General features: G+C 40.2%; 1 protein-coding gene across 1 annotated transcript in view; it reads left to right on the forward strand.

Annotated features, from left to right (window-relative positions):
- The window catches only part of foxo3b (forkhead box O3b), a 44,934-nt gene extending 30,052 nt beyond the window's left edge, over positions 1–14,882 (forward strand). Inside the window, exons 3-4 of the mRNA XM_015054893.1 lie at positions 9,379–10,831; positions 11,752–14,882. Coding sequence (XP_014910379.1) covers positions 9,379–10,815 — 1,437 coding nt within the window. The 3' untranslated portion in view covers positions 10,816–10,831; positions 11,752–14,882. The remainder of the gene's footprint in view (positions 1–9,378; positions 10,832–11,751) is intronic.

The raw sequence follows: 14,882 nt of genomic DNA on the forward strand, positions 1-14,882 counted from the left end.
ATTATGCAAGACAAGCTGCATGCTCATCTGCCAGGGAGGCAGCCTGCTGACCGAGTGACGATGCAAGGAATGTGGCGTGCTAGGACATGGAGGCTGGGCAGCTGAGCCGTTAGATGGGAATAATTAGAGCTGACCTACATGGACCAACTACAGAACTGTTACGCATCTAAAAACGGAGATTACAATGTTGTGGTTTTTCTTTTTTACCATTTCAATACCGCTATCTTTGGCCCTGTATAAAACTGGTTGCCATAGAGACTGAATACAAGCCAGAGAAGATATAGTGCTGACCAAGCTTGTCACAGCTTGCACTTTGCGCTGCTTGCACTAGATAGAAGATACTTGACAAGGGCCACCATCCCCACAACTATGTTTGGTCTGCTGTACCTTATTTTCACTGACCAGCATAGTGTAGTTCAGTCACTATTTTGTCTCTTCCCATAAACTAACCCAAACCACACTATTCCTGGGCCGCCTTCAGTTGTAGGTCTATCGGACAATGGTACGGTATGGTTAGGGTGGAACTACTTGCGTCACACAATACAGTCCATTCAATGTGGGACAGAAAGATGCCACTGCTTGGGGCAAGCATGAGACTTGGTAATGCATGTCACATGCATTACTATTTGGGTTGAACCCCATGATTGGATGGGGCAAATTATCCATTGTCATCCAGGAAGCCTTGGAACCAAGGGCTCAAAGAGAAAGATTGCTTAATGAATAAAATATCCTGCTTTTATAAAGTTGAGTTTCTGAGAACAGATGACAAATGAGGCCCTGAAATTAAACTCAATTTGGCAAAAAAAAAAAAAAAAAGACGGAAATTGAAGGTGACAGAGAAGGACAAGAAGTAGAGGGAAAGAGAATACTCTGAATATTAGGACTAGCGGGGTGCCTACATGATCATTTACGACTCTGTATGATGGAAACAGCATGGAGGAGTGACAGCGTGATGTGGGAGTGCCAGAATCATTTATGATCATCAGTTAGCAACTGTTATTATTCCTGTAGGACAGTTTCCTGCAGGTAACATGCAATGCATTTGGGAAACGAGTCTAATATCTATCTGAAGACTCCCCCAGATATGAGAGAAATGGAGATGTGAAGCAGGATGGTTTATTTTTGGCATTTAGAAAAACATTTTACATCATATCAGTTTATACAAGATATATCTAATCATCCTCTTTTTGGAGGAGTCCATCTTACAAACTCGTCCTCGTTTAATGCATCACAAAATCTAACAGGTTGTAATTACTGCATGCATAATTATCAGAAAATCAAACTGAAAAGACAGCGTTGTACTGACGTATGATATGCACAGCTGTTGTCTGCAGTGAGCTTCCTATTAATGAGGATTAATATTGGTGATAATAGTAGTCTTCAGAAAATTGATGGCCATTTCTTTCTTTCTAACAGTTTCCTGTTGCAGTGTCTTTCTCAAGTGAGTGAGCAAGTGAGTGAGAGAGTTTCCCCACATAAAGCATAATATTACATCAACTCTTTTTACTATTATTATTGTTATGACTCAGCTTTTCATTGACTCATCAAAGCAGTTTTGTGAAAATGTATCTGCTCTCTAAAGCACATACTTCCCTGCTCGGTATTTGCCTTTTTGTTTGCAATCTGTATTTTACATCACAGTGTAGGAATTTTGACTTCAGTACTATTTTTTTTTTTTTAATTAACTGCACTGAAGTGTTTATGAGCAGGAACAGCCTGTTAAAGGTTTTGCCTCCATTTGTGGAAAACAGAGATAAATGGTGCATAGGGATGCACCAGTATGAAAATTTGGTCCAATAACCAATATTTACCAACTGTACGACCACACCACTGACTTCACCATTCTTATATTATTCTTCAGTTAATAATGCAGTATGTAACTTCTATTTAAAGAAAATGTTTTTTTTTTACATATTCGTTAAAACTATCACTATATCATGACAGTATAATATGAGACAAATGATTTGTGAAAAGATAAAACTCCTCCTCTTCCTCTCTGTGCTGCTATCGGATAACACTCACAAGGGCATGATTGACAGCACTAAGACCCACCTCCTGCTTCTGATTGGTTGCTTCTAGTTAGCACTGGGAGAAGGCAGAAGATTTTTTTTATTTACAGATTGTCTGTCTCCTACTGTACAGTCAGAACATAGTGAGAGTTTCAACGAGTATGCAAAATCAAATTTATATTTTACAGTCTTACATACTGTAGCTTTAAACTCTCCACAATCAACAAACACTGCAACCAAGAAACAAATGTCAACAAGATGGAAATAAATATTGGTTGTTATTCCCATTTTATTTATCTGATCTGATACCGATGCTAGCGCCGATATATTGTGCATCCCTAATAGTTCAGTTTTTAGTTTGAAGCCAATCTTAGAATTAGCATTCTAACCCTTTCCATATTGACAGATTTTGATTAATTTGTTTATTATCTGTTTTTGAATTACCTTAGATAGTGGGTACTTTTTTATATCTCTTAGCCTACTTTGTTTTGTCAGACAGGTTCTAGTTATGATGTCTTAGAAACGGAGGCTGGGGTGTGATTCAGCTGCACAAACATTTGAGCGTATTGCAGTTAATTTTAATTTAATAGGGGGGGATATATGTTTTACACAGAGTCAGGTTGGTTGGATAGCAATGTGTCCTGAATAAATAAAGTCACATTTGTAAAGCTGCTTTTTACTCAGGTCATCTTTGTCTAATATCAACATTTATTTAACCACGTGAAACCTTCCAGTGTGACAAAAAAGCAGAAACAAAAGGAATTTGTAACAGGAAACAACACAGCTATTGCAATAAGTTTGACAAATAAACACAAACACACCTTTGCACTTGATGTTTGTGTACATGCTGCAGCCCTGATTAAAACACACTGACCTAGTGAAGCTACGCCAGGGTAACATGACTAGCAGGCTTTCTCAGTGACATGCAACGATTGGCTGTTAGATGTGGGATGGGTCAGCCAACTCCCCCAACACTGAGCCAGCCTATTGGAGAAAATACAGGAGTGTACAAAGCGTTCTTTGAGCATGTGGCCTTACACAACAGAGTCCACACAAAATACAGGAACAGGCAGAGAGAAGTGGGAGAAAGGTAAAAGCGGCAGCAGATTTGTTTGGATTTAAATGACCCTGTACTGTTGACTGTGACCAGGCCTCCTTTAAGATCTGAATTTGTTTACAAAAATTAAGCCACATGAATATAAACAGACGAAGGTGTAACCGAAGTCCTTCTGGCAACTTCCAGATCCCCATTCAGCTCATGCACATAAACACACGTCGGAGGGAGAGCGAGAGGGAAAGACACCGATCTGCTGGCTGGGAAAAGGCGCTCATGATTGAAGAGAATGGAATGTTCTGTCTGCAGTCCAAAGCTTCAAGCAGCTGGAACCTGGATCCAGTGTGTGTTTGTGTGACTTTCTGAGCGTGTGTGTGTGTGTGTGTGTATGCAGGGTCACAGTATAAATAACCTTCCCCTCTCTGCAATGTTAGCACAGACTTGCCAGGCGGTTTATTTATAAAACCGGCTTATATGTGTCAAAGACCTGCGTGTTGCCTACACTTCTGCTCCAGGCCATAATTATGCTAACTTCTAGGTGCTTATGAGCAACCGCAAATTCAAGGAAATGTAACATTTACATTTATACTCCACTCCCCCTTTTTCAAATACTGGAAAATGTATTATTATTCTACGTTGTACATGAGATAACATTTTTATGAAACACCAACCGTTTTCATTCACAGGTTTATGAGAGTGAGGCCTGGAGAGCAAGGATGGTCATTTTTGTGTTATGTTATTCAGAAATAACAGAAGATATATACTGAGTTCAACTTTTAAACTAAATTATTCTTCGTTTTAAAGTGCAATACTTTGTGTACAAGCTTTACATGTGTTTAAGTTGACTTACTTTTGAGTAGGTATGTAAGGTGATGCCACATCAGAGTATATGTTTTGCCCTTTGTTGGTCCTTTTTATCTAAAACCACTTGGTGACAAGAAGAAGAGGTGTGTGTAAACAACAAACAAACGAGAAAAAGAAAAGCATAAAAGATTCTGCAACATAACGACATCTAAAGCAGGTTAAATTGGTGTTAATCAGAAAAATACAGACTAAAAGCTATTACTATTTCTTTAGTTGAATTTATTAAAAATGAACAAATTACTCTGCTGAACAGTTTTGTAGCTCCAACAAATTTAGCTGAAAAATTGACATACAGTAGATAATCAACTGAAGCACGGTGCATTATTCAGGATACAGGAGTTTTTTTTTTTTTGTTTGTTTGTTTTTTTATTGTAGATAGCTTTTTAGGCAGGAAATATCTTTTTTTGTTTCATTGTTAACAGACTGCATAAGGACAGAACAGAAAATAAGAGGAAAGATTGCCTAAGGCTATATAAATACCTATTGAAAGACTTTCTAGAAAGCTCAAACAGAGCATTTCTGCATAATGTTTGTGTCTCTTTTTTAATACTTCTGAGAAACCTTATTTTTAATCGCAGTCATTTGCCCCTCCAACCCGTGTTAAATCATGACTGACATTGTGCTAAATGTCCGCTTGACCCCAGCAGCAAGCAGTCACTGTTGACATTAGACTCAGATTAGTGCTGGTTTACATAATGGCTGAAAAAGTGGGGTTATGTTTGGCCAAGAATCAAGCACAGACACATGCACAGTCTGCATGTGGGTGGTTATGTACACCACCGGGCTCGGGCCACAGAGTTTGTCCTTTCATAGCAGTGAGAACAGAATTAAAAGAGGTTAAGGTGTAATGTAAAAGATTGGTTCTGCAAGATTAGAGCACTTTAACCTTTCACCCGGTCCTGTTTTAGGCGATATCGCGCTGATTAAAATTCCAAGAGAGAGAGCTAGCAGCACTTTCTTGGAATATAAATGAACGAATACATGTATTTTTCACCGGTTTCCAGTAGTAACTTTGGAGCATCAGGTAAAGGGAGGTGCGCGTTTTACACAGAGAACATGGAACCTTGTAAAGTGAAGCTTGCCTGGTTCATATATGTGAGTTCAGATATGTGCTGTAGCTGGGTGATGAAACACACATGCAACACCACGGACACCCGCCCTTTTCTGTACTGCCTGGCTACATCAGCCAATTTCACTCTACCAATCACCACAGCTTGAGCCGGGATGGATACAACCAATTAGAAAGAGCACTAAGATTCATCTGGACCAATCAGAGAATGCTGCTTGAGAACTACCTTTAGGAGGTTCATTACATTCACCGCACAAGCTCTCCTTAGACATGGGCTTAATTCTCCAGGAGGTCTTGCGATCCATTTGAAATGGTTTATTGAAAACATCCAAAGAGAGATTTACATAATCTGAGATATGAGTTCATTACACACCCTAATAAAAATCAGAGGTCACAGAAAAAAGGGAGGGAAAGGGATTCCTTGCGTGGTTGCTGACAGTGATTAATTGTTCCCACATGTTGCTGACTGACAAAAAGTCCTCTGTTCCCCTGAGCTTAGCCTGCAGCTGGTGGACACACATACAGACACACACTGCAGTCTCACAAAGCAAGTTCAGCTCTATCAGGACTCCCAGCTTTTAAAAATGTTACATAATATTCATAAGTAAAACATAAACTTATATAGAATAAAACAAACAATTTACAGCTGATTACTACAATATAAACCTCCCTTCAGCAGTCAGTGGTTGCTAACAGGTTTGCTATGATGAAAACATTTGCACTTTGCTGTAAAGGCACTGATAGGGGATATTTTTATGCTAGTTTGTACGCCATAAAACATTATTTAATTGTTTTCTCAGTGCTTTCCTAAACCTGTTCCAGTAAGTTTTGGCTGTAAACTGTGTTTGTGTGTTATTTAGCTCCTGTTGTTGCTTAGTAGGAGCTATGAATCAGAGCTGCTGTCTCATTGTGCTGTTTTTATTAATGGGCTTTGGGAATACCCAGGAGGAGCTAGAGTAATAAAAATACTGTACCCTGTTCACACTGTGATGTACCATGAGCACACCAAGCACCATTCAGAGTTTTGTTTAGGAAAAAAAAAAAAAGCAAAACAAGCATTTTTGTTCAATGAGACGAAACAAATTCACAAAATTTGCGACGTGTATTTTTGAGTTGTACATCAGAGATAATGAGCATAAGGTCTTTGCAATATGAGTACGTAGGAGGATATGCAGCTACCAGTGTTACTGTTCTCATTGCTGATATTTCCACCTCTTTATCTTGCGTTCATCATCTTCTCACCTCCTCTTTCACAATCAGTCACTCTCGCTCTCACTTGGCACCAGATACCCAGTTTTACACTGCCACCGTTCATGTTGGTAGAAATCTCCTGTTTCTTTTTTTTTTTATCGCCACTCCATCACACTCTGTCCTGAAACATTCTGTTTGACATTTCAATGAAATATGTGGTCACAAAGAGAAACATAAGATCAGCATCTTTGTTGGACAGAGGCAGGGACGCAGAGTGAAGAGATTGGCAGGTGAAAGCTTGAAACATTGTTGCGTTTATTCCTCTTTTTTTCCGTCATTTAGTCACAATGTGTGTCAATTCATATGTGTGTTTTAAAAAGCTTGGTAATGAGGCAGCTTTGCGTCACTCCTCTGGAGATGCTTTCAGAGAACAAACACGAGTCCCACTGGTATTTCCTTCTTTGCTTACCTCACTGCACAAAATAGACACCCACACACTTGGGAAACGTGCATTCACCCACATGAGCCATTCATGATTTCGCACACAAGTTTAATGATTTGACATTGTGCGACACTGTTCACCGAGATGTCCTGTGTGAATAAGGTGCATTAGTTACGAAACATTGGACACGACTACTTTGCAAAGAGTCAAAAGTTCAGGTTCGTCTGCCAGGGTAGCATTCAGAAATGTAACCTAAACCCTTTGCACTCTGAATAAACTGCTTTTGACCAGAATAACTTGCCTGGACCATCGTTCATAAACTCTTGCCTAGAAAGTTGGGATCGCTTTATGGAAAACAACGTTGGTATTCCCACAAACGCTTGAAAACAGCTCAGGCTTGCACTGGTTTGAGCCCAGAAATCTGCCCTGTGTTCGGAAATAAAAATATACATAAGAAGAAAACCAAAGTGGGGAAGAAAAAAAAAAAAACTGGCTTGCATGTTGTGGATGGTGGTTGAGTTGTTTATATGGGAGGATACAGCATAGCCCCAGAATCCCTCTGGGCCTATAAGAGCTACATGTTTGTGAAACAACAGAAAGTGAGGAAGAGGGAGAGGGAACGGAAAGAAAGGAGATGGGGTTCAAGGAAAGGAATTCAAAGAGGCTCAGAGTTGGTTGTGATATTTAGGGAAAGCGTGTAAAAACACATCCACAAACATTCACGGACCTGGAAGTTGGAGTTTATGGCTGTGCAGTCACAGTTTCTGTTTCATAATTTTACTGTCCTGCACGCTATGTATCGGTTTCTTCTCAGAAACCAGATGGCTGCTAGTGTTTGTGTGGGAGTTTGCATGTGAGGGAAGGGCGGTCCAGATGGACCTGTGCTTGAGTGTAATAGATCAGATCAAATGTAGCTAGAATGTCAAACACTAAACATTGATATAGCCTTTAATTTGCTTTGAACCTAAAACTACTGGAAGCAACTTGTGATGTAAATTTGCTTCACACAAGGTTCTTACAAAGTCTGGATTTTGATTAAAGTATTTCTCAGGTTTGGATTAGCATGGGAATAGAATAGAGTATTTAGTCTTATAAGTATTCCTAAGTAACAGTAGGAAATCTCTAAAATTTGGACGTCAGAAAAGTGCAGGAAGTCCTGTGCACGAATGGAAACGCTAACAGAAAATACCACTTGAAAGACAAACGACCAAGATAAAGCAAAGAACCAAACGTATTATGAAGTTGGGAAAGAGTTATGCCAATAGTTTTTATTATTTTTCCATAGTTTGTGTTTCCACAAGCTGATCAGAACTTGACACATGTTGGGAGAAGTGCTAAAAGCAACACTGGCAGAAAGGCTGATGACGAGTCTCCTGCAGAAAAAAAGACGGTCATTTACAACAGCGTCAATGTCGAGTATGAACAAATGTCCAGCTGAACACTGTGTGTGTAAACGTTGTCAACAGCAGAAGCATTTCATGTATCCATACATCTGTAGCTTATGAATGAAACTGCTGATCATTAACGAGCTGTGTCATGTGCACCAAATCCTCCACAACGAGGCTTTTGGGCTTTCACAAGAAATCATAGTTTATGAGCATACACCAGCTGAAATTCACACCCAAACACGCATGATCTCACAAACAGAAGCTCTTTGTATGTGTCATTCATAATCCAAGAGACGATCAATTATAGTCTCTCTTTTCTGTTATAGCAACAGTACAATGCTGCAGCAGGAACAATGCAGCGCAGTGAATCACTCCACATTAATGTGAGCTTGTGTGTATTTGACAAGCAACTGAAACAATAAGCTTTTGGGTTTGCTTGTATGTTTAGTCATGCTGAGGGAGTGTGTGTGTAGGTGTGTGCATGCGTGCGTGTGTGTGTGTTTGGAGTTGTTGGGGGATGGGTTATGGATCTGTGTTCTTAAATGTAATGCAAACTATTCTTTAAAAGTTATGTGGGCAAAGACTGGAAAAAAAACAATCAATACTGTGAAGAGACCTGGGTGTAAACATACATCCAGGTCACAAGATGAGACAAGATTTTGTCAATATGTTTGCAAACACAAAATAATAATTTAGCAAATTATTGATTAGTGAGATAAAGAATCAATAAAGAATAGCAAAGTCTATTGCAGGTTTGTGTATTGCATACATCTCTTACTCTAAGAAGGTTCTGAGACCGATAAAGATTTCAAAATGTCACACCGTGTTTGAAGAATCTTAATTCAAGGTCAAATTATGCACTTCAGGTTTCATCTGTTTATTTTAGACTTTGCCCCAGAGATCATCAAACACAATCTGAATCATTACAACACTGCAAAATAGCGCTTTCATTTTAGACAAAGGTTTCCAGAGCATCTGTTGCATTGTCAGCACCTAGCTTGTTTCCCTCTTCTCTCTCACTCTCTCCACATTTCCACATGAAAATGCTGCGAGAAATAATTTAGGTATTGGAGACACAGCCAGTCAAGACGTCTTTATTTCTCAACTCTTTGAAGGCAACAATCCAAGAACTACTTCCTTTTAAACCTCAAAATAAGAGTCTCAAACACTCACCTTCAATCCAAAACCCATAATAGTTTATGCTTATTTTTCAAGGAGATGTTATTTTGAAATAGCATGGTGTTTTAACATCATGATATCTTGTACCAATTCTAATAATGATGGTTAAAGTTTGATTATTTGTTTTATGGAAGGTTGCCTCACTTTTCTTATTAAAATCTCTTTCTTTGTTCTCGTTCCAGAACTCCATCCGGCACAACCTGTCTCTCCACAGTCGTTTCATCCGTGTCCAGAATGAGGGAACAGGAAAGAGTTCGTGGTGGATGATCAACCCAGAGGGAGGAAAGGGAGGCAAGGCTCCACGGCGCCGGGCCGTCTCCATGGACAACAGCAACAAGTACACCAAGTCTGCTCGTGGCCGTGCTGCTGCTAAGAAGAAGGCCGCCCTGCAGGCTGTGGCTGCTGCAGCTGGGGAAGGCGGCGGAGACAGTCCGTCAGGCCCCTCGAAGTGGCCGGGAAGCCCGACGTCACGCAGCAGCGAGGAGCTGGATGCTTGGACAGACTTCCGCTCCCGAACCAACTCTAACGCCAGCACGCTCAGCGGCCGCCTCTCGCCAATCTTAGCGAATCCCGAGCTGGACGAGGTGCCTGACGACGAGCCTCCTCTCTCGCCTATGATCTACTCCAGTCCTGGCAGGGCGTTGTCTCCTGGAAACACCAACGGGAAGGCCGTGCCCACTGAGCTGCCTCGTCTGGCAGATCTGGCAAATACAATGAATCTAAATGACGGGATCGCACAAGATCTGATGGATGATTTTCTGGATAACATCAAGCTCGTACCAACCACCTGTAGCCAAGCCATGCAGAATGGTTCCTCAGGGTTTAGTTTTGGGTCCAAGCCCAACGGGTTAGGGTCACCTTCTTCCACTTCATCTCCATCCTCCAACAACTCCTCTAACGGGGGAGGCAATAGCTACAGTAACTCCATCTTTAGCCCTTACACAGCAGGCTCCTCCCTACGTCCATCTCCCATGCAGACCATCCAGGAGAATAAGCAAACTTCATTTTCCACAACTGGCATGTCTCACTTTGGCAGCCAAACCCTACAAGATCTTCTTAACTCTGACAGCCACAATCACAGTGACGTCATGATGACCCAGTCTGACCCATTAATGTCACAGGCCAGTGCTGTTGCCATCATTTCCCAGAACTCCCGTCGAAATGTTATGGTCCGTAACGATCCTGTCATGACTTTTGGGACCACTGGTGGACTCCAGAGTAGCCATAGGGAGATGCTCCAAACTAACAACCACAACCAGAGCACCATGAGGTCTTTGAACGGCGATCTGAACCTCGCCAACGAGGCAAACACTCTGGCTAACGCCAAACAACAACTTCTACTGTCACCGATTGGTGGAAACGGAACGTCCTCCATGCAGATTGACACCTCCATCTTTCTAAATGGCCCGGCGAGCAGCAGCGGCGGGTGTCAGGACCGCTTCCCGACAGACCTGGACCTGGACATGTTCAACAGCGGCAGCTTGGAGTGTGACATGGAGTCCATCATTAGGAATGATCTGATGGATGCTGATGGTCTGGATTTTAATTTTGAGTCACTGGCCAACATGAACGGAGTCAGCAACTTCACAAGCACCAAGCAGAGCTGGGTGCCTGGTTGAGACAGAAGAAGAGAACGTGAGTTTGTCAGAGGTGTACCTGTGCTGTGTCAACAGCTTAGTGATGTTTCTGTGGAAAGTCAACTTTAGCAAACAGGAAAGCTAGCTTTTACAGCTTTAGAGCTTCTGCTCCACCATAATTTTCAGCTGCGACTGTGGCTCACCACAAGTGTTGTGAAGAGGAGCATTGCAAACAGGTGCTTCATCAAGTTTGAAGCAGGGTTTGTTGCAGCTGGGTGACGTTTTTTTGTGACCCAAAAACAAAAATGCTTCCCTTTAAAATTCTGTTCCTGCACTTTGCACCCATGACCCGAGATGAAAGGGAAAATTCAGAGTTTTTGAAGTCAGTCTAGTCTGTATCTAACCTTCAGTCGATGGTGTTCATTCTCAGTCTGGAGATGTTTTAAAGATGTTTTAATGGATACTCACAGCTAGAGTAAGTGGTTCAAGTAGGTAAAAAATAAATTTCATTTTTAAGGTCAAAAATGTCCATTCCAGTCTGAACATTATTTTCTAAATCTATAACCCAGTGTCGTACCTGCAGTGGAAATGTTATTTATAAGGATGTTCTTATCCAGTATTTGATCAGGGTTCTATTTTTATATTAATTCCTGATTCTGATACACTTCTGTCTGACACGTTTTGAAAGATAAGGCTATCCTGGAGAGATTGTTAGTCTAGACTCTGTTGGGTTGTTGAACATAAAATCCTTCCAGATTACAAAAATATATTGTTAAGTTGAGCATTAACGGTAAAAGTTTTTCAAAATTATCCGACGGCTGATAACGGCATCAGAACCGTGTGGCAGTTTTAAAAGCACTAGCTTGCAGACCAAATTTTATTTTGAAATTTAGCTGATTGGTCTTTTTCTAATTGAAATACTTGTCTTTATGAAGCAATACTGAAGGCATAATGACTTTGTTGTCTTTATCTCTGCAGGTCTGACTTACGTGGTGCAAGAGGAGATCAGACAGAACCTCCCCTTTTTGCCAAACCAGCCATCAGCACAATGTAAAATACAAACCCTGTGTTTACAGAAGCAGACTTCCTCTCACGAGCTTTACCTTCGCTCCCACACTGGTGAACCATGAACGACCTGACTGACTTTAAAGATGCTACACATCAGCCCACAAATCCTCCTGTGAAAGAAAAAATCCATTGTATAAAAAAAACAACAACAACAACAACAACACAATAACAACAAGCTTACTAAAAAACATAGAGTTATGCAATTTTTCTTTGACGTCCAGTCAGGAGACACTGCTTATCAGAAATATCTTCAGGTGGAATTAAAGGACTAAAGGTGAGGTGAAGACATAAGAAATCGTGGTGCAGTTGTTCCCACTAAAGACAAAAAAAAAAAAAAGTCAAGACAGGACGTGGGATGTTTTACATTTAAAAGAAATCCATCTGTTCTTAGTTATTTTATCTGTTCACTGATCTGTTGTATTTTTTATTTTATTTTTTGCCATTATTCTGTTTTATCAAAAATGTTTCTGGATCGATCATGTCTGTATAAAAAAAAAACAAAAAAACACAGTTGGTGTGTTGGTGAAATGAAGAGAATTGGAGGGACTTGCTGGGTGGTTGTGCACACACTTTTTGCAGGCACTCACACAGACAAACTGACACGTTGAGAAGACCTCAGAAACCTTCGAAGTTGAAATTCCTTAAAGTTTATGCCATGCACTTACTGTTTTTGCTTGAATTTAAGTAACTTTAACATAATAATCAGCTAAAACTCGCATCATTTGATTCATTCCTGTGTACACCAAAGTGTGCATAAAGAAGGAGAAAAGTTGTTGTTGTACTAGCTTCTGGAGAGCTCTGTTGGGCTAGTTTATTGCACCCCAAGATGTAGCCAAAATGAATACTTGTATCCTATAGTTGTGAACATTTCCACACCACTACAGGTGCTATATGAACAGTGTTGAATCCTGTCCCGAGAGGAAAATGCGCCTGTTGTTTTATCTTGGTTCTGCTTTACCTTCGACTGGCGGGATCCCTGAGCTGCAGCCACATGTAGCGCAGCCAGAACAAAAATCACGGAAAGATTTTTTGTTTTGTTTTGGTTTTTTAGCCTCATTCCTCTAGAAACCACTTGGTTCTTGAGTTAAAAAAAAAAAAGACAATAAGCTATTTCTGTATATTGCCAAATTCACTTGAAACAAACAGTAGTGTATGCTGGCAGCCAAATCGCACGTGCACACACACACGCACACACACACACACATATGTATATATATTTTACATATACAGAAAAAAATCTATAAGCAGGGATCTGTGTTAAAGCTCTTCTCATCAAGCAGATTGCAGGGCTGGTTATGCATACACACAATCACTCAGGGGGGAAAGGGAGGCTTTCCAGTCACATTGTAATGGTATTACTTTTAAAATTTCTTGATAATACAACCTAATACTCTGTGCTTGTGAACTTGTAACCTGTGAACTTTTGGTCGTTGAGATGACGCGTAGAAGGGAGGATAAATGTCAGGATTATTAAGTCACGCATGTCTTGTTATTTTATCCTTACTTTTTTGTTTGTTCTTTGCAGTTTTTCTTCCTCATGATAGACACACACACACACGCACGCACACACACACACACACACACACACACACCTCCTCATGGACACGCCTGGTGCTCCTGCAGGTGATTTCTTGTATCTCCCGACTTACATGTCGATTTTGTGTGTGCGTTTATTTACTGTGTCGATTTCAGTTGGGTTATTCTCACAAGGATGTGTAATATCTCGTGGTGCATACAGCACTGTTGGACTGTATGCATGTACGTCTTTATGCATCATGGACTGTGTGACAAATGCATATAATACTCGCTGTTTTGTCCTTATATACTCATTTTAGTACTTGATCCTTGGGTTTTTGTGATACCTCTGTAGTTGAAGAAACATGGAACAACGTTACGCGCCGGATAAGTGGGAACACTGTTACCAGCGATTTAACTGTTGAACCTTTTTCTTTTTCTTTCTTTAAATGGTCGGAAGCGCCATTGTTGTAGCATCTGGAAACCGTGATACCCCTTTCCTGTTTCGGGGTAGTGACATGAAGTGTATTCCTTGCTTTGTATAATAGTGTACAGATTTGTGTATATCATTTTGAAGCAGACGCGTCGGTGTGCATGGTTGGCTAAAAGAGCGACTGTGCGATCTGAGGTTTTAGTGCATGGTTTAGCTTGACTCTTCAGGATGTTCCGTCCCTTTAAGAATCATAATCCGCCGTTGAATCCTATGTTTTTGCACCCAAACACATTTTTTCTGTGGCATAAAACCCAAGACTTGCAAAGGAACTCTTGCATCTTCTTACCATTTAATATGTTTATAGTCAATGTTGCTCTCTCAAAGTGTACACTCCCCTGTTAGACAGGCAAGTTTTTGTGATGTAAGAAATGACACCATGATAAATCATTTCTAAACCTTTTCCACATATAATGTGATATTCATTCAGATTAGAAACTACAATAACCCAGTGACATAAACAAATATTTTTGCTAAAACTTGATTCCACAACATTTGTCTAATGTGTGTTGGAAAATTCCTCTAAAATCTCTCTGGTAATAATTTTTCATTTGAATTGCACAAAAAGTACAGGACATTATATATGGAAATACGTTACATGATTTTTAAAAGTCCAGTTTATTTATATCACAAAATGCTGACGTATCACAGCACTTCTGAGAGCCACCGTACATGCATATACTCTTACATGATGTTCAGGATGAACCTCCCTGGATATTTCTTGTTAACATCCTGCCTGGTGCGCTCACTTACCAACTATTTAGAGCTTTAATGTACTAAAAGATGGAATACTTTTAGCACATTAAAAGTATTCCATCTTTAATGTAACACTATCGTTTGTCTTTGCAGGGAGAAACTAGATCACTGACTAATTGTTCAAAATTCATCTGCACAGATTGACACTGACAAGGTAGATCTCGGGAACGCTCTAATCCTTTCTTGTGTAAAGATAGGTTATTGATCCCAGATTAACTGCAATTCTCAATCCAAAACAGGGTTTCCTTATTTTTTTTTTTTTTTTTACAGTGGAGCTGTA

Source organism: Poecilia latipinna, unplaced genomic scaffold (genome assembly GCF_001443285.1).
Source record: "Poecilia latipinna isolate Pla-1442-1.1 unplaced genomic scaffold, P_latipinna-1.0 Scaffold1285, whole genome shotgun sequence".
NCBI lineage: Eukaryota > Metazoa > Chordata > Actinopteri > Cyprinodontiformes > Poeciliidae > Poecilia > Poecilia latipinna.